The sequence below is a fragment of the Littorina saxatilis genome, linkage group LG12 (assembly GCF_037325665.1).
Source record: "Littorina saxatilis isolate snail1 linkage group LG12, US_GU_Lsax_2.0, whole genome shotgun sequence".
Lineage (NCBI taxonomy): Eukaryota > Metazoa > Mollusca > Gastropoda > Littorinimorpha > Littorinidae > Littorina > Littorina saxatilis.
In genome coordinates, this window is record NC_090256.1 from 32147289 (window position 1) to 32168333 (window position 21045).

A 21045-nucleotide genomic window follows, 5' to 3' on the forward strand; every position below is an offset into this window, starting at 1 on the left:
GTGGCAGTAAATTATGATCGTGTAGGCGGGAAAGATGGTACCTTTAACAATCTCACGAGAAACATTAATTTGGTCATTACATTTTGCAGATTCATTTTAAAAAGATGCACTGACAACGCCCACGATAGTCTACGGTTTCGTCTCTTCATCAAGGACACGCGCCTCTCCCTCCTTTCATAACTTTAGCCTAAAAATCGATGCAATTTCTGTACGGTAGTTTATCTGATATTATCCAAGTTTAAGTGTATTGTCGTGTGAAATCTGCCTGCAGCTCTACGCCAAGCATATCACTGCTGCATGCAGGGCATAGCTGTACCGTTATTGTCGGATTTACGACGTGTGATAAAATGGATTCATAGCTTGCAAACTGAAGTTAAGAGAGAATATTTTATTATGCACCGACCTCGTTCTGAATATGCTAAAGTGAGTTTTATTACCACAAATACTGTTTTGATTGGGGTCTATTGTCTTCTTCTTGTCGATCACTCAGATGGAAACGCCGGTTCTCCGCGCAAATGTTGCCGTGCGCTGTAGATCGTCCAGACTGCCATAGAGCTTCCCTTGCACCGTGGTCGCCTCCGCCCAGATCTGGCTCCTGAGGCCATCGTGTAGTGGGCAAGTCTGCAGCAGGTGTTCCGTTGTCATGCTGCCTGTTTGACAAGGGCACTGGTCTGACTGGCCAATACTGAGGCTTGGTGAAAAGGTGGTGGTTCATTCGGTTGTGGCCTGTCCGCAGCCTGAATATGAGGACCTGCTCAGACCTTGTGAGCAGGTGAAAGGCGTCGTTTTTGTTGTAGTGTGGGTGCTGCTGCAACCACTGTTTGTGTTGCTTGGCCTTGATGATGGTCTTGGCTTTTTTGAAGGTGGTTGATCTGTCATTCTGGTCCTTCGTAGTGCCCTCCTTTGCCAGAGTATCTGCGGCTTCGTTGCCTAGTATTTTGCAGTGAGAGGGGACCCATTGCAGCACGACTGTGTGGACTCTGCACAGGGAGGTCAAGGCGGATGACAGGTCATTCTTTGTCTCTGGCAGTGTCTAAGGCCTGCAGGACTGACTTTGCGTCGCCGAAGAACACAACGTTGTTGGAGGAGAGTGGACTGTGCTCAATGTGGGCTGCACCTGTCTGGAGCGCTACTGCTTCAGCCTTGAAGTTGGTGGAGTAGAGGCCGGTAGCGAGGGAGATGTGTTCTTCTTCTCGACCTCCTGGGTAGTTTATGTAGATTCCGGCACCACCACTTCTGACAACCTGGTCGGCAGATCCGTCAGTGTATACATGAGTCCATTGGCGTTGGGGGTAGGAGTTGTGGATGTGTTCAATGGTGAGAGACTTCAGTTCAGCACAGCTCTGGGAGTCTTTCTTGCCAACGCCAGGAATACTGCAGCGTATCTGGGGTCTTCCTTCATCACTCCAGCTTGGGTTTTTAAGGTATTGGGGGATATCTTTGGGTTGCTGGTCCAGGATATCTTGGGGGGATATCTTTGGGTTGCTGGTCCAGGATATCTTGGTGTCTCCTTTCCAACACCCTCGTCTGGTGGATGAAGCTTCCTCTCTTCAGTATTCCTTTTGTTGGTTGGCACAGTCTGTCTTTCATGGGGTGAGTTGGCAGTCGTTTGAATTTAGCTGCCTGGGTGAGGAGTTTGGTGTCCCTTCTGTCAAGGCCCATGATGTTTTCCAGCTCTTGGATAGGGGTTGACCGCATGGTACCAGTGATGATTCTGGCCGCCTGGTTCTGCACCTTGCTGACTCTGTCAAAATTTGACTTGGCTGCTGTGCCCCATGCCGTCACTCCGTACTCAAGTACTGGTCTGACGCTGCCCACGTACATTTTCTTGAGGATTGCTGCATCTACGCCCCACGTTGTGCCAGTTAGCTTTTTCATTAGTGCTAACCTTAGCTTGGCTCTGGCTTCGACTTTCTCTGTCTGCTGTTTCCAAGTGAGTCGCCTGTCAAAGGTAACGCCGAGGTACGTGGGGGTGTTGTCAGCCTGCAGCGTCTGTACGTCCGCAGAGCTTGAGGTTGGCCTTCAGTTCTTTCGGGGATAGACTAAAGATCGTGTAAGTGGTCTTCCTGGTGTTGATGTTGACGAGCCACTTCTTTGTCCAGTCCTCAAGCACTTTCAGCGCCTCAGTCTTGCATCCTGTAGTTTGCAGGGTCTATTGTAAAGGGAAGATTTTATCTGTGTCCAGATTTGTTCTAATGCGCCTGTGAATTAAACCGACATCGGAAATCCCATAAAATAATGAAGCCGCAGGCGACAGCGTAATTATTGAGTGGGTAAGATTCGAGTAAAGTGTTCAAAATTAACTCCCTCAGATCCGTCAACAGTCCCCCGTGTGGTTATGTCCCTTGCACATAACACGTTTACGAAATGAACAGAATTCCATCGTCAGAATGTTCGCTTTTCAACACAACTGTGCATCAGTTACGACATACTGCCACTGTTGTCTCGTCTGCAAAGTTTGGGACGACGTCCTTGAATGTGGGAAACTTACTAACTTGAACTAAATGGCAATCCAATTAACTACTGTGGTACAGAAGACCTTGATTAATATACTAAAACAATGTGTAGGTTACGGGGGTAACAAGGAAGTATTAATGTTGTTGTTGTTGACTTAATACTGTGCACGATGGTATCAAACAAGAAAACTTGAAAAGTGAACTTCTTACCGTGTTGATTGGAATGAATCCATCGAAGTCCTTCGTCATCTTGGATTGACCGAGACAATTTGTCGTCGGCCAAATCCTTGACTCCAGCAGAGTTCGATTTCACATTGTTTTTGTCGTCTGCAACATGCAACACCGCGCCGTCTCGCACGAGAGCTGACGATGTCGGTGTGTTGTCGCGCCATTCTGTGACTGTCTGCCGCTTCCAGAAGTGGTAAGCTCCCAGGAACACCCACAGACACACCAGCTTGGCGATCACTTGGCTTCCCTTGCGCAACATGCTTCTTGAAAACTCGGTTTCGTCTGCTCGAGCCACCGCACGGCTCTGAACATATCGGTAGACTAACAGGACTTTTTCACGCCTGTTTTCTGGTCTCACACGGTCCGCGACGAGTTTGTCAAACCTTGTGTCAGGCGGACAGACAAGACAGACACACAGAGCAGACGTGAGTTTCCAAGCCCAGCCTGAGCTGTGACTGAAGCAAAGTTTCCGGACAGAGAAAGAGAGAGGGCAATCGGTTCGCGACAACAAAACAAAGGCGAGCGTGAAACACAAGTTTTAACGCAGTGCGTTGGCCGCGTGTCACATGGTTCAACAAAACACGGGGCCAATCGCGCAATGTTCAGCAGACGACACACACGCACAACTTTTCGTCGTTCAGGCGGCGCGGCGGTGTTGCACAGCCTCGCAGAGACCGCTTGAGGACGTGGTATTGGACTATGTGTGTTTAAGAGCACTGAATGGTCCCACATGCCTTGGACTCATTGAAAAACGTCAGCTGTATGCCTCATAATGCGCATGACTACGGGTAAACACCAGAACGTGAGACCAGTCTTCGAGTGTGACAAACCACAGGCACCAGAAACACTGACCAATGTTGTCTCTCTCTCTCTCTCTCTCTCTCTCTCTCTCTTGTGGTACTTTCTCTGTACTGCAGCCTAAAACTAAAAATGTTTGTTACTGCTCTGAGTAAAATGTTTCCCTCTGAGAGGTGAGAGAGAGTGTGTGTCTATGTGTGTGACTGTGGGGGGGGGGGGGGGGGGGGGAATCCTGAATGGAGCCTTTTTACGTCGCAGCTTACATAATTATAAGCTTAGATAAAGAAACCCGTATGGCACAGTGTGCTGTAACGATAGACATACACGGAAGATAAGAACTTCTGGGATGAGTGTTTGTCAATGTATGTATGTAGGTGTATGTGTGTGTGTGTGTGTGTGTGTGTGTGTGTGTGTGTGTGTGTGTGCTAGTTGTTGATCATCTTAAAAAAACTGCAAACATGAAATAATAACAATGCATGCTCAACACACACACACACACACACACACACACACACACACACACACAGTAACACACACACACACTCACACACACACACTAACACACACACACACTCACAGACAGACAGACACACACACACACACACACATATATATATATATATATATATATATATATATATATATATATATATATATATATACTTTTAAAATGTCTTGGATCTGGGGACATCTGTAAGTGTGAGAGCGTGGATCTGGGAACATTCTGTGGTTATGGGAACATTAGCATGTTCTCATATCCAAGGTAACCTCAAAATGTAATTTTCGTGTTCAGCTTGACCATTGAGGGGTTTTAACTCGTGTTCCCAAAAGCATTTGAGTTCTGACTTGGTTGTCCCCCTTCCCTTGCTACAGATCTCTGCATCGTCAAACAATCTCTTCTGAGCTTTTAGCATTCTTGTGCTTACGACACTAAAAAAAAAAAAAAAATTATCTCTCTCTCTCTTTTTTTTTTTAACATTGCTGTGTAAAATAAAACTGTAAAATAACTATTTTACAGGTTTATTTCACAAGTTTATCTTATATTTTCTGAACATTTGGAAATAATTGCTTTACCTCAGTGAAATATTTATTATTGTTTAGAGCGTAAGCGATAAGCGATCCGGGCCTTTTCAAGAAATCTGAACAATGAACATGGTCGCTGCATGGGATTTTTTTCCCTTTCGTACAATCAGGCACACCACTCGTACAGGTAAGCCTTAGATTTTATGTAGCGCACTTTATAAGAACAGTGTTATATCTATTTATTTGAGTTAGGCATTGAAGATTTGAGAGGGCTTCTTCGCATCGAAGGAGTCTCTTCTGAGTGGGAATTCCGCTGTGAATTGATAGTTCTGGTCAATGGCTGTCTAATCGGCCCTCGAAGGCAATCACTGAAGTGAAGTGCACCGGGAGTGACTATTGCAACGACTGTCGTGTCCAGCGTTGTGTTTGTCAATGAGGTTCTTGAAAGCATTTGTACTGGGAGCCCGTTTAATGTTAGTTGTTAGTTTGTTCCAGTCATTTGTAACTCTATAGCTGAAAGCAAATTTTCTTGTATTGTTATTATCATGTCTTTCTTTTTGTATTTTGTCAGTACTGTTACGTGTTACAACAATGTTAGTCTGCGGTGATTTAAAAAAGAAATCTTTGTTAGTGTCATCAATGTCGTTAAATATTATATACGCTTGTATTAGGTCCCCTCTCTTTCTTCTTGCCTTTAGTGTAGGCAAAGTCAAGTATCTTAGTCTCTCTTCATATGTGTAGTCTTTTATTTCGTAAATCAGTTTAGTAGCTCTTCTTTGGACTCTTGCGATTGATGTTGATTGGCGTACTAGTCTCGGAAACCAGGCAGGATTGCCGTATTCTAGATGAGGTCGTACTAGTGTACACTCCACTCTCTGTTCCAGGAGGCTGTTCTCTGAAAATCCACCAGTACCTAGGAATGGCAGTGACACTGTACTCTAGGACCAACACAGCTAGTGTTTCAAATGTTACCTTTTTGTTTCAGGAGTCCTTGAATATTCTAGTCATTTTTCCCCATTTATTTTAAGTTCATATCATATTTGACAAATAGGTGGCGTGATCTAACCATGTTTACCTGGTTGATTCTGACGGTTGGCAGTTTAAGTTTCTGGCAATTGCCAAAGTTGAACGTTTATTGTCATTAAATGGCAAAATTAATTTGAAGTCACGTTATAACTTATTGTGGAAAATCAGCTCCCTCTCTCTCTCTTTCCCCTCCCACACTCACACACAAACACACACACATGCGTGTGTGCTGACACAAATTTGTGATTTACTTTAAAATTAACAAGGGTGCCGCGGTCAATTGTAGACGGTAAGACCTATTACTTTTTTAAAGCCAGGACATTTGGACCTATTGATTTCTTACGGTCAGGTCCAAATGACCTATTGTCCTCTAACGCTGGCAGCAACACTGATGTAGATGAAATATTCATGAGGACGTCCCTCTGCAATATTATCCCAGCTATCTAAATAGACTGGAAGAACAAAAAGTGATTGCATGGAGACCTGATCAGAAATAGAGGGTTATAACTGACATTTATCTGCAATTAAATTGCTTTAAACTGACGGTTGCCAAATTGGGTTGTGAGTGAAGCGTAGCTCTGGCTTGTCACTCACTTCCACTACACATAAATGCGCGCAAGGATTTAGTTCTTCAAACATTTCTGCTTTCTGTAGCTATGCAGGGTTTGTGGATGTGGAACGTGGGAATATTACAGTTTGGAAGGTGAGGATTCTGATAGACTCGATGCAAATTGTCCGAACTATAGCTATGGCGTGCCCCTTTAATAGCTCATAATGATTAGCCAAATATGGAAAGGCAAAACTAGATTCAAGTAGCTGAAAATTGAAACACGAATGGCGGCTTGATTGAAACTTTACGAAATGGAAATCCTGTGTTTTCCAACACATGAATGTACAAATCAGTGTTTTGGGTCTACAGAACACGACAAATCCCGTCCAAGTCCACTTCAACACAACTTCACAAGCCCATGTCTTCAGAACTTCGCAATTCCATGTGTATACGAGACCACGAAAGTCACACATTGGCTGGATTCATGTCCTGACGACATATCTGTGGTAAGTTTAAAGGCTGTCTCCATGGTAAAAAAAAATACTGAAATAACCATTTGTTTCTCTTTCTTCTTTCAATTTAATGACTTATGCGCTAGAGTTCGTATTCAATATGTTCCAGTGAAGATAATGACTCACTTTTCTAACCCGTATTCTCAAAAGCTCGGGAGAAAACGAAAGAAAATAATGTCCCTCTCCGGAAGTGACGTGTGGCTGGTGGCTTGATTCGGCCTTCCGCCATTTTGACAGAGATGGGAGAGTGAACCACAGCTTCGCGTAACAATCTGAACACGCATGCCGCATCAAGTTGTCAATAGACAACCACTGATGTTGATAAAGTAAGAGATCTGTCTTACATAATTGAGTTTCGGCGCTGTTTGGTTGCAAAGAAATGTGCGCAGTCTATATCACAAGTAGGTTTGGAAAGTGCATTTTCCGATGATATCGACGCAGCTAAGTATCAGGATCAGGAATATTGCGTCGCGGAACCTTTCAGATTATGACGCAATGTTGGCAAGAGAGCGCCTCGCCTAGCCCTACTTAAAACGATTTAAAACCTATCATTTTGGAATTTGTTCTCTTCCATAAAAAGTCTGAAGTCCATTGCTACTAAATTAAATAGCCTCTGGACTTATTTGAAAAATACACCCTTTCCTAATAGTTTTCTTAGTGCTGGCAATCAATAGTACTAGTAATGAGAGGGATGCACGACTCGTACCCTTTGATGACAGTGAGGGGCGACATTTGTATTGTTGTAGGCTATAATACAAATGTCGCCCCTCACTGTCATTAGGGCTAAATGTCACTTTTGTTAACTCCTTCATGATACGAACCCACCTTACTGTCACGGGACGCAGGGGTGGCCACATTTTTGTCAATTCAGCTTTCCCCGGGTATGTAACATGTCATTTTTAACTTACCCGCACAAAAATCAGGTTACCCACAATCTGAATGCAAAAACTCGTCCCCACCCCTACACACAGTCATGGAGTTGCGCTCACGCACACTCCACTGTCGAAATCTAACCAAGGAAATTCGTCCTTCCATTCTGGCAAAAACCTTCTGACACGTTTTGATCTGTCGCAGTGTCGATTCTAGACCGCGCATTCCCGCAAATATGAAAGAAATCCCGCAAAAATAAAATTTGGATGCGCGCCTTTTCACGCAAAGAAATACCAATTCCCGCATTTTCAAACATCTTGTGCATGCGCGATATAATAAATATAATTTCGTCAAACAGCCCAGCGTTGCAGATCGTAAGCGCTTGCAATCTTTTTGAGACAAGTGAGGCCCTGACAAGGATGTTTACATTTACCTATGTTTTCAAAAGTTACATTTTCCCTAAACATCCTTATCAGGGCCTCACTTGTCTCAAAAAGATTCACTTTTTCTCCCACAAGTCTTTGCTTCCCTTTGTGGTCACTTCCTGTTTTACATTCAAAATGGCCACCACGATAAGTGAAAGCGTGGATTTTTTCAAGAATGGAGACCCATGTGCAAATCAGCTTGACGACAAGTTGCCAAGTGAGGCAAAACATCCAAATAAATGGTCTTGGAAGTGGATGAAGGAGTTAGATTCTCAAAAAAGATAATGGAGTTTATGATTAAGAAGTTTCTGTTGTGCATGCAACGATGAAATTACATACACCTGACTTCACTCTTCAGGCAAGAAAGCCATCAGGAACCATACGTTGGTTCTCTCTCTCTCTCTCTCTCTCTCTCTCTCTCTCTCTCTCTCTCTCTCTCTCTCTCTCTCTCTCTCTCTCTCTCTCTCTCTCTCTCTCTCTTTGAAGTCTCTCTCTCTCTCTCTCTCTCTCTCTCTCTCTCTCTCTCTCTCTCTCTCTCTCTCTCTCTCTTTGAAGTCGTGGGGGCAATGACGGCCTCCGGGATGCCACAGATTCCATCCTCCCCCAGCCTAGAGACTGGGACTTTTTGTTCTTATTTACGATAGAGTGACATAAATCAATAATTAGCAAAGATTCTATAATTTTAAACTAATCTTTGTTTCAGTTGGTCATGGTGATTTGGGCAATGACAACACCGGCATCGTGGGTGATTTGGGCAGCGATGACCCCTCCGTCAAGGATTGCGACGTGACGAGCACACATGCAGAACCGCTTGGTATGTTTATACCGCCACCATCATAAGTGACGGTTTCTGAGACTTCCACTACTCGTGCAGAACTTCTGATTGGAGAAACTCGAGGTCAAAGCTTGTTCCCAAATGTTCTTATTATTATTTCACATTGCTCAACATCCAGTTAGCAACACAGGCTAGATGTTAAGCAACGTGAAATAATAATAACACATTTTGGGACAAACTTTGACCTGTAGTTTCTCCAATCAGAAGCTTCTGCACGAGTAATGGAAGTCGCAGAAACCGCCACAATATTATTTAAATTTTATTTATATATAGATGCTACATGTCGGGTTCATCTACGGGGCTAGTGACAGACCGCCAATGATGTTTTTTGTTGTTTTTTAGTTGGCAGCATGGGGATATCTTGAGAAGGCTCTCCGTAGTCGGCTAGACGTTAAGCAATGCTAATAATAATAATAATAGCACTTGAGCAAAGAGCTAAAACATTTCGAGGTACGGTAGAGTGTTTGACATAAATAATAATAATAATACGAATATTTATAACGCGCACATATCTCCCCAACAGGCGACTCAAGGCGCACATACACTCATTCACACACACGGAGACTTAAAGTCACCAACACACACACACCAGCAACCATTAAAATATGTACAGTTATTCAAGGTGGGATGGACAATGATAATGGACAACAGGAGGGGGGAACATGTACACAGGGAGATAGTGATCAAGGGGGAGGTCGTAGAGAAGGTAGAGCAGTATAGGTATTTGGGGGTGATTATAGACAATAAGTTGACATGGAAACCAAACTCTGATGCCCTTGTGAAGAAACTCCACTCTCGCCTGTACTTTTTGAGAAAACTCAGGTCTTTTAACATCTGCAGACAAGAAATCCTTCAGATGTTTTACACTTCAACGTGCAATAGTGTGTTGTACTTTGGCTCCGTGTGTTGGGGTGGCAACATCAACAAGCAAGACAGGGATAGATTAGATAAATTCATCAGGAAAGCAAGTGGGGTGGTTGGGAGGAAGCAGGACAATTTCACATCAACACATGAACGACGACTGACTGACAAGGTACAGAAGATTTTGGCTGACGACTCGCACCCACTCAGACCGGAATTTGACAGTAGACGGACAGACAGGAGCAACAGATTCAGACAACCAACCGCAAGATCCACACGCTACAGAAATTCGTTCATTCCATCTGCAATTCACATCTTCAATTCTCAGGTGGGGCGGTAGATGCTGGTGTTGTCGCTCTGATGCACGGGGTCAGTGTTCTGTATTGTTTCAGTATTGTTGATTTTGTTTTGCATGATTATATACTCTTATTCTACTCTCTTAGACAATATGTGATAACCGGCAAGGTGCTGACTTTCTTTTGTGCATTGTTGATGGTGAATGCATGTTAATTTATTTTTAATATACTTTCTTATGTGATAACCAATGTGCTATATTTTCTCAGGACAAAGAACAAATGTTTATTTTGAATGTTTTATGTATGTTATTATTACGGACACAAACGCTCAGCAATGTAATTTCTCTTTTAGAGATTAATAAAGTTATTGTATTGTATTGTATTGTATTGGGGTGGGCAGTGTAGAATGCATGGATTATGTGGAAAAAAGGAATGTCTTGAGTGCAGATTTGAATGATTCGAGGGACTGTTGTTGACGGAGGGGGAGAGGTAGTGTGTTCCATTGGCTAGGTGCTTGGAAAGAAAATGAGCGTTGACCTGCTGTTTTGAGTTTGGTGTGGGGGATGTTGAGCTTGAGGGAGTCGGCAGATGATCTGAGTGCTCGTGAAGGGACATAGAGAGAGAGAGAGTCGGAGAGATAGGCAGGGGCGAGACCATGGAGGCATTTGTAGGTGAGAGTGTTGATTTTGTATGTGATACGGGCAGGAACGGGCAACCAGTGGAGCTGATTTAGGAGGGGGGTGATATGATCTCCCTTTTTCTTTCGTAAGGCAAGACGGGCAGAGCTATTTTGAATGCGTTGGAGACGAGAGATAGAAGAAGAGGGAAGACCCGCCAAGAGAGAGTTACAATAGTCAAGACGTGAGAGAATGGTGGACGTGACCAGTTTGGCGGTAGCATCTGTGGTGAGGTACTTGCGGATAGTGGCGATGCGGCGGAGTTGGAAGTAGCAGGTGCGAGAGACAGAAGAGATGTGTTGTTTCATGGAAAGGGTGTTGTCTAGAGTGACTCCGAGGTTTTTGACAGCAGAAGACAGAGGGACAGAAGAGTCAGAGAGTTGAAGAGAGTCGGAAGTGGCTTTGGAGAGTTTGGATGTAGTGCCTACTAGGATAGCTTCAGTTTTGTTGCTATTGAGCTGAAGTTTGATTTCTGTCATCCAATTCTGCACGTCAGTGATAGTGTCAGAGATAGAGGAAAGAAGAGATTCAGACTGGTCAGGGGAAGAGCTGTTGTGAAGTTGAGAGTCGTCGGCAAAAGAGTGGTGGAGAACGTTGTGTCGGTCAAGGATGTGGTCAAGAGGTTGAGTGTAGAGAGTAATTAGTACAGGCCCAAGGACTGAGCCCTGAGGGACTCCGCACTCAAGCCTGATGGGGTCAGAGTTCAGTTTGTCAATCGAAACAGTCTGGTAGCGGTCGGTGAAATAAGAAGAGAACCAAGAAAGAGCTGTGCTATGGATACCAAAGGTGTACTGAAGGCGTTGAAGGAGGATGTTGTGGTCGACTGTGTCAAAGGCCGCTGATAGATCAAGTAGAGCGACGGCAGAGATTTCAGCTTGGTCAGTGGCAAGGAGGAGATCAGTAGTGATTTTGAGAAGGGCAGTTTCGGTGGAGTGGTGAGGACGATAGGCAGATTGAAGCGGAGAGAGAAGATTGTTGCAAAGAAGGTGAGAGTTGAGTTGTTTTAGGACGACTCTTTCAAGGAGTTTGGAGATGAAGGAAAGGTTTGAGACAGGGCGGTAGTTGCTGAGAGTGTTTGGGTCGAGCGATGGTTTCTTCAGTAGATGTTTGACAATAGCAGTCTTAAAGGAGTTGGGGACAGTGCCTGTTTGCAGAGAAGTGTTGATGATTTTGAGAATAGAAGGGAGGAGTTCAGGAAGACAGTCAGAGTAGAGTTGTGTGGGAAGAGGGTCAAGGTCACAGGTTTTCAAGGTCATTTCTTTGAGGACTTTCTCCAGGTCAGTGAGAGTGAGAGGCTGAAAGTGTGTGAAGGGAGTGCCTGTAAATGCAGGAGAAGTTTCAGAGTTTTGGTGTGGGATTTTGTCTAGTTTGTCACGGATGGTTTGGATCTTGTTATGGAAGTAATCAGAGAAAGCTTGCGACAGTTTGGAGGGGTCGATGTTGTTGGGCAAGGGAGAAGCAGAAGAGCAGCCAACAAGGTCATTCACTGTGGAGAAGAGTGTTTTGGCAGAGGTTGTTTCACAGATTTTGGTGCTGTAGTGCGATTGTTTGGCGTCTGCGATGAGTGTCTGAGCATGTTCCATTTGCTTGTTGTAAATCTGTCTGTCAACTACCAGCTTTGAGGTTCGCAACTTCCTCTCTGCTCGGCGACGCAACTGTTTTGTATACTTAACTTCAGCTGTGATCGAGGGTGCAGAAGGCCAATCTACGATGAGTTTGGTTTTTGCGGGTGCATGTTCGTCAAGAAGTGTGCTGAGAGTGGAGTCGTAATGACGTACAGGGTCTGAGGATACCGGAGGATCAAGCAGTCGGCGGGCTGCTTCTGCGCGAAATGTGTCAGTGTTAACTTCTTTGAGGTTACGGCGGACTACGCGCTTTTTCTGTTTGGATGGTTTGGCCATCTTAAGAGAGAACAAAACTGCAGAATGATCGGATCTGAGGTAGTCATTCAGCAGGATGTCGTACACCAGGTCAGTGGACTCGTGGGTGACAATCCAGTCAATGATGTGTGTTTTGCGTGTGGGAGCGTCTACATGCTGTTTGAGGTCGTGACAGTCAAGAAGGTCCATCGTCTGTCTTGTGTCGGTGTTATAAATCAACAATAAGCAAAGATTCTATAATTTTAAACTAATCTTTGTTTCAGTTGGTCATGGTGATTTGGGCAATGACAACACCGGCATCGTGGGTGATTTGGGCAATGACGACACTGGCATCGTGGGTGATTTGGGCAATGAAGACACTGGCATCGTGGGTGATTTGGGCAATGACGACACTGGCATCGTGGGTGATTTGGGCAATGACGACACCGGCATCGTGGGTGATTTGGGCAATTCGTGGCTGATTTGGGCAATGACGACACCGGCATCGTGGCTGATTTGGGCAATGACGACACCGGCATCGTGGGTGATTTGGGCAATGACAACACCGGCATCGTGGGTGATTTGGGGAGCGATGACTCCTCCGTCAAGGATTGCGACTACACATGTCGCACACATGCAGAACCGCTTGGTATGTTTATACCGCCACCATCATATGTGACGGTTTCTGCGACTTCCAAAACTCGTGCAGAATCTTCTGATTGGAGAAATTCGAGTTCAAAGTTTGTTTAAAAAAAATATGTTATTTTACATTGCTCAACGTCAAGTTAGCAACATTTTGGTACATACTTTGACCTCTAGTTTCTCCAATCAGACGCTTCTGCGCGAGTAATGGAAGTCGCAGAAACCGCCACAATATTATTTAAATTTTATTTATATATAGATGCTACATGTCGGGTTCTAGTGGACATACTCTTATAATATCTAAATACTTTTGCTACTACTAATAACATGCATTGTTTATTACCTAATTAAAGGCTCCCGCAGTGGGGCACTGCGGTTAAGAAATTAAAGGCCCCTCCTGTTTTTGGAACCGCAGGAGCTTTCTAGTTTGCTGTTAGGTAGATTTTTGGTTCCTCTTTCCTGTCATGCTCTCTTTTTCTTCATGAATTCTTTTCTTTTTTCTGCCTTAATCTTGCTCATTCACCTGTATTTTTTTCCAAAAATCTCTTCTCTTGCCGCTTGTCTCGCGATTCATGTATAGTTTAATCTGTTAGTGTTCTGATGTAAGTCCAGCAGTAGATAGGTTAAGCCTATTTTAACATACTGGAAACTGGTAATCTTCCAGTAGGTATTAATTTAGTTTTACTAAAGCCTGCTGGGACACAAGTAATGGGTTAGTGCATTTGTAAACAGGAATCGCTTGACAAGTGGCCCCCTTCATCCCCCCCTTCCTCGTCCTGATATGGCTCTGCGTAGTCGGCTGGACGTTAAGCAAAAAATAAACAAACAAAAAAAAATAATTAAAGGCAGAGGTTGACAAAGCTCATGAAGACAAGCGTAAATTCAAGCTGGTCTCATGCTGAAATACAAACTTTAATAAATGGTTTTGGGCATCTCCTTCAAAAAGGCATGTATCCGTCAGGGAAGATAATTCAAGCCGCAATTAACCAAAATACTTGTCTCAACAATAGAACATGTATGAATGTGCGAACAAAGCTTCAGCACTAAATGAAGACACGGTTTTAAGATGGACTAGCTGAAGTTGTGGGCAAAGACAGCATGTTGTTGCTTTTTGGCGAAAGCTTACTGAAGAAATATGGACCAGCTAGAAAAAATGACATAGCACAGAGATTGAGACAACTTGCTGGCCTGTTGGTGCAATATGTAGAGCAAACCTATTCATTACATCTTACCATATAACAGTGGCACAGGCACGGTTGGCCTAGTGGTAAGGCGTCCGCCCCGTGATCGGGAGTCGTGGGTTCGAACCCCGGCCAGGTCATACCTAAGACTTTAAAATTGGCATCTAGTGGCTGCTCCGCCTGGCGTCAGGCATTATGGGGTTAGTGCTAGGACTGGTTGGTCCGGTGTCAGAAGAATGTGACTGGGTGAGACATGAAGCCTGTGCTGCGACTTCTGTCTTGTGTGCTGCGACTTCTGTCTTGTGTGTGGCGCACGTTATATGTCAAACCAGCACCGCCCTGATATGGCCCTTCGTGGTCGGCTGGGCGTTAAGCAAAAAAAAACCACAATATAACAGGGGCTCATTTTGAAATTGAGGTTGTCAAGAGGAATGTAATCGGACATTTTTCAAACTAATCGCACCATCGATGCAAACTGCACGCACTCGCACAAATAAATGAAATCTACACACAGCAACACCGACAGCTTTAAATGATTTTAATGTCATTAAAACGGTTTAAACCCAAATAAAATTGAATGAAATCTCACAGATAAATTTACAATGACTATCTGTCTTGCTTGAAGAAAAGAAAAAAACGAAAAGGGAGTGGAACACGGCAACACACATTCTGAGTCACTCCAGGAGCTTCAACAGAAACACAGGTGACGATCGCGGAATGTTGATGTTGAGAACGTCTGACGCATGCAGTATGCGTGCGGTAGCTATTTTCCGCGAAACCCTGCGGAACCCCGGGGGTACCCCGCGAAACCCCGCTTCGGCTTCCGTAATAAGAAAACATTTTGTACCGGTGTCTTAGAGTTTAATAGCTGACAAGGAAATTGAGTAACAAAATAGCGATAAGTCCGACCCCGAAATGAGACCCTGATGTAATACTATTATTTGCTGGGCTATACAAGTTATGTAGGTATGCATGCATGACCCTGGGTCTTGCTGTATGACTGGGAATTGCAGATATGTTCTTCAAAAGATGATGCCGTGTCTGAAGCATCAATATAAACGCTTATAGCTCACAGCTGAAAAGAACACTTCCTTACTAGTACGAAACCAAATGACAAACTATCAATTTGAATACAACACAGCTTCATAAGAACTGCTCAAACAAGGACCAATAAAAGAGAAAACTGAAGACCGTGGCCTTAATCTTACAAGTTTGAAGTTAAAACAAGTTTTGCAAACAATACATGTGAAAGAATGTTGTTATGCCTGAATATTAAAAAAATTAGTTAGTGTTCCCAGAAACTTGAAATTTGGCATTGTTGTTTATATGTCGACCTAGTACCCAAATATATATAGACATTCTGGAAAACGTTATTTGTTTAGGAATATGGGGAACGTGGATATGGGGACCTTATTAATATTATGTTTTCACATATATATTTAAATCCTAAACAAATAACGTTTTCCAGAATGTCTATATATATTTGGGTACTAGGTCGACATATAAACCACAGTGCGAAATTTCAACTTTCTGGATGTTCTATGTACCATTGTTAAATATCTAGTTATAAGTTCTTTTTTAGTTATACTTTTAAAACGACAAGACATGAACATGTATGTCCTTTTTTTTAATTTTTTTTTTTATTGTTGTTATGTTTGTTTGTTTGTGTGTGTGTTGATCGATTTAATTTTTTTTTAAAGTTAGTGTTCCCAGAAACTTGTATTATATATATAATAAAAGTTTCTGGGAACACTAACTAATTTTTTTAATATTCAGGCATAACAACATTCTGTCACATGTATTGCTTGCAAAACTTGTTTTAACTTCAAACTTGTAAGATTAAGGCCACGGTCTTCAGTTTTCTCTTTTATTGGTCCTTGTTTGAGCAGTTCTTATGAAGCTAACTCTGACACCAGCCGGTTATTTGGGAACTCGTTTTCAACTGCTTGCAGAAAGTTGAAATTTGTCATTGTGGTTTATATGTCGACTTAGTACCCAAATATAAAAAGACATTCTGGAAAATGTTATTTGTAGGATTTAAATATATATATATGAAAACATAATAAGGTCCCCATATCCACGTTCCCAAAAACCTTGTCTGAATATAATAATATATATAATAAATGTTTCTGGGAACACTAACTTTTTTTTTAATATTCAGGCATAACAACATTCTTTCACATGTTTTGTTTGCAAAACTTGTTTTAACTTCAAACCTGTAAGATTAAGGCCACGGTCTTCAGTTTTCTCTTTTATTGGTCCTTGTTTGAGCAGTTCTTATGAAGCTGTTTTGTATTCAAATTGATAGTTTGTCATTTGGTTTCGTACTAGTAAGGAAGTGTTCTTTTCAGCTGTGAGCTATAAGCGTTTATATTGATGCTTCAGACACGGCATAATCTTTTGAAGAACATATCTGCAATTCCCAGTCATACAGCAAGACAAAAATTGGCTCTTTGCAGTCTGCTGGGCTATACGCGATATGTTATGTATGTATGCATGGCCCTGGGTCTTGCTGTACGACCCTGGGTCTTGCTGTACGACCCTGGGTCTTGCTGTACGACCCTGGGTCTTGCTGTACGGCCCTGGGTCTTGCTGTACGACCCTGGGTCTTGCTGTACGGCCCTGGGTCTTGCTGTACGACCCTGGGTCTTGCTGTACGGCCCTGGGTCTTGCTGTACGGCCCTGGGTCTTGCTGTACGGCCCTGGGTCTTGCTGTACGACCCTGGGTCTTGCTGTACGACCCTGGGTCTTGCTGTACGGCCCTGGGTCTTGCTGTACGGCCCTGGGTCTTGCTGTACGCCCTGGGTCTTGCTGTACGACCCTGGATCTTGCTGTACGACCCTGGGTCTTGCTGTATGACCATGGGTTTTCATGTCACGTACGACATACAAATCACGATGTTCAAAGTTTTGACGAATTGAGTGTGACTACGATTCGTAAAACTTGAAATAGGAAGGTGTTATTGCTGTGTTTGATTGGTCGATCTTTGTTTAATGACAAAACAATTAATAATGCCAAGATTTTTAATGTGTACATAGTTCCTTTTCAGCTTGTGATTTATAACTCGTTGTGACAAGTTAAAGTTTGTGTAAGCCCTTAATAGACTCTTTGCAGTCCGCTGGGCTATACGCATTATGTATGTATGCATGACTCTGGGGATTGCTGTATGACCCTGGATCTTGCTGTATGACCCTCAATCTTGCTGTATGTCCCTCGGTCTTGCTGTATGACCCTCGGTCTTGATCAACAATGATCTGCATTTTTACTCAATATTTTCCACGAAGTACTGGGATCCTTGTATTTCTATCTACTCTGCTTTAATCTTGCTAAGACAATTATGTTGAGACGTCATAAATCAGTACTGGTATATTCTCGGAATTGCGGTCTGGTACCCTGTGATATCGGTTTGAAAAGTAGGGAAGGAGGCGATGTGAAGTGCCTTTAGTCGCTGCTGTCACAGTGGGGAGATTGCTAATTGGAGAAATGATTGCATGCAGAAAACGTGGTGATTATGATCCCACGTGACATTTTTACCGCCTTTCATTGTGTAAAAATAGCTTAAACGACAAAACAATTAATAATGCCAAGATTGTTAATGTGTACATAGTTCCTTTTCAACTTGTGATTTATAACTTGTTGTGACAAGTTAAAGTTTGTGTGGGCCCTTAATAGGCTCTTTGCGGTCTGCTGTAGGACCCTGTGTCTTGCTGTATGACCCTGTGTCTTGCTGTAGGACCCTGTGTCTTTCTGTAGGACCCTGTGTCTTGCTGTATGACCCTGTGTCTTGCTGTATGACCCTGTGTCTTGCTGTATGACACTGTGTCTTGCTGTATGACCCTGTGTTTTGCTGTAGGACCCTGTGTCTTGCTGTAGGACCCTGTGTCTTGCTGTAGGACCCTGTGTCGTAATGTATGACCCTGTGTCTTGCTGTAGGACCCTGTGTCTTGCTGTAGGACCCTGTGTCTTGCTGTATGACCCTGTGTCTTGTTGTATGACCCTGTGTCTTGTTGTAGGACCCTGTGTCTTGCTGTAGGACCCTGTGTCTTGCTGTAGGACCCTGTGTCTTGCTGTAGGACCCTGTGTCTTGCTGTACGACCCTGTGTCTTGCTGTACGACCCTGTGTCTTGCTGTACGACCCTGTGTCTTGCTGTACGACCCTGTGTCTTGCTGTAGGACCCTGTGTCTGGCTGTATGACCCTGTGTCTTGCTGTATGACCCTGTGTCTTGCTGTAGGACCCTGTGTCTTGCTGTAGGACCCTGTGTCTTGCTGTACGACCCTGTGTCTTGCTGTACGACCCTGTGTCTTGCTGTAGGACCCTGTGTCTTGCTGTACGACCCTGGCTCTTGCTGTACGACCCTGTGTCTTGCTGTATGACCCTGTGTCTTGCTGTAGGACCCTGTGTCTTGCTGTACGACCCTATGTCTTGCTGTACGACCCTGTGTCTTGCTGTAGGACCCTGTGTCTTGCTGTACGACCCTGTGTCTTGCTGTAGGACCCTGTGTCTTGCTGTAGGACCCTGTGTCTTGCTGTACGACCCTGTGTCTTGCTGTACGACCCTGTGTTTTGCTGTACGACCCTGTGTCTTGCTGTAGGACCCTGTGTCTTGCTGTAGGACCCTGGGTCTTGCTGTATGACCCTGTGTCTTGCTGTACGACCCTGGGTCTTGCTGTACGACCCTGGGTCTTGCTGTATGACCCTGGATCTTGCTGTATGACCCTCGGTCTTGCTGTACGACCCTGTGTCTTGCTGTATGACCCTGGGTCTTGCTGTACGACCCTGGGTCTTGCTGTACGACCCTGGGTCTTGCTGTACGACCCTGGGTTTTGCTGTATGATCCTGGGTCTTGCTGTATGACTGGGTCTTGCTGTATGGGTCTTGCTGTATGATCCTGGGTCTTGCTGTATGACCCTGGATCTTGCTGTATGACCCTGGATCTTGCTTATGACCTTCGGTCTTGCTGTATGACCCTCGGTCTTGCTGTATGACCCTAGGTCTTGATGAACAAGGATCTGCATTTTTACTTAATATTTTCCACGAAGTACTGGGATCCTTGTATTTCTATCTACTCTGCTTTAATCTTGCTAAGACAATTATGTTGAGACGTCATAAATCAGTACTGGTATATTCTCGGAATTGCGGTCTGGTACCCTGTGATGTTGGTTTGAAAAGTAGGGAAGGAGGCGATGTGAAGTGCCTTTAGTCGCTGGTGTCACAGTGGGAAGATTGCTAATCGGAGAAATGATTGCATGCAGAAAACGTGGTGATTATGATCCCACATGACATTTTTACCGCCTTTTGCTGTGTAAAAATAGCTTAAATGACATGTCTTAAAGCTCTGCTTAAACTCGTAGTAAACCTCGGTGTTTACGCAGGTTCCTAGCTAATCGTGTATAAACTTGTCTTGCAAAGAAGCAGAGTAGATAGAGATACAAGGATCACAGTTCTTCGTGGACATTATTTTATCCTCTTTTCTTTTTAAAACCTGGTTTTTACAAACAGGGGAAAGTACCTCATCGTTTCCAGAGCCTCACAATTATATGTCCTTGTAAACATGGTTTATCAGAAGGACTGGTGACATACCTTCATTGGTAATTTTTAGGTTTTTTTAGTTGGCAGCGTGGGGCGTTTTGAGACGGCTCGGTGTAGTCAGCTGGACGTTAAGCAATGTTTAATAATATATAATATGTTGCAAATCGTCACGCTAATGGGATAATTGCCTAACTCACTTTTGCAAGTTTTGAGAAAAAGCGATTTGTTCAGCAGCCTCTGCATTGAACTTTGGGTTCTGTACTTCAGTAGAATGAACTTTAATCCAAATTTCTATTGATCTTGTTTACCATGGGATGCACATGCATAGACAGAAAAGCATGGGTATGCTGTTAAGATAACTGACTTATGAGTTAGGCAATTTTGCTGACATGGCATCAGCAACCGTTTCTCTTTGCAATTTCTTTTCGGAATTTTTACAGATGATTGACACAATTGTTGGCGTTATTATGGAACCGTTGTCTCAAAACTATCTAACTCTGAGTTAGGCAATTATCCTATTAGCGTAATGAAATGTATCATCAGATTTGATTTTGATTAATTTTTTTCCATTGAAATGCTTTTTTGATTTTGAATTTTGTTCCCAGGGTCCGCCCTGGGAGGTGGGGGGGGGGGATCTCTTATTTTGGGTTCTTAGTCACCTCATGCGCCCCAATGGGATAAGAACATATATTTAGGTGAGCCTTTATTGTCATTTTTAGTCACCCACCCAAAGGAAAGGGGGGTGACTGTTACTTTTGTCAGCGTCCCTGCCTGTGTCTATCCGTCTACACATACGGTTGGGTGATTTTAGGACCCGTGGTCCTTTTTCTTGTTTATTTCTTTTTTTCTGCCTCCCCATTGTTCAGTCACCTGTTTCACTTTTACCATGGACTTTGATTCATGGTGTTTAAGAAATAACGATTTTCGATGTCAAAATAAAAGCTGAGTTGTGATTAATGTTTATTTCAGTAAGAATTAACTTTGTGCGTAATTACACAACACCGAAAAAAGATAAATGCAAGTACAAAATTGGAAATATATTTAGTTTGATAATCTAATTCAATGAAAAGCCTGATTTCTGTACTTTTTTTTTCTTGTTCTTGTTTTCTCTACTTGAGCACGTTTTTTTTTCTTTGAGAAAGTATGTGTCCTCCGACTACGCATGGCTGTCTGTGTTAAAAGTATGTGTCTTTCGACGACGGTCGGCGAAGAATGTTTTTAGCGACTGTCGGCGAAGGTTAATCATGCTTAGTGACATCATATTTCTTCAAATCAT

At 43.5% G+C, this 21045-nt stretch overlaps 1 protein-coding gene and 1 long non-coding RNA gene across 3 annotated transcripts in view; one reads left to right on the plus strand and one right to left on the minus strand.

The window, feature by feature from the left end:
• LOC138981768 (sodium/potassium/calcium exchanger 5-like) overlaps window positions 1-3376 on the minus strand; it is a 105936-nt gene extending 102560 nt beyond the window's left edge. Inside the window, exon 1 of one of the 2 annotated variants that reach the window (XM_070354846.1) lies at window positions 2667-3376. In XM_070354846.1, coding sequence (XP_070210947.1) covers window positions 2667-2943 — 277 coding nt within the window. In that variant the 5' untranslated portion in view covers window positions 2944-3376. The remainder of the gene's footprint in view (window positions 1-2666) is intronic. The other variant, XM_070354844.1, reaches the window with a different exon arrangement.
• A 749-nt stretch (window positions 3377-4125) lies between these two features.
• On the plus strand, window positions 4126-14368 carry LOC138981771 (uncharacterized). Its single transcript, XR_011460709.1, has 4 exons — window positions 4126-4692; window positions 6451-6587; window positions 8592-8702; window positions 12701-14368. It is a non-coding gene; the product is annotated as an uncharacterized lncRNA (long non-coding RNA).
• The last annotated feature ends 6677 nt before the right edge of the window (window positions 14369-21045 follow it).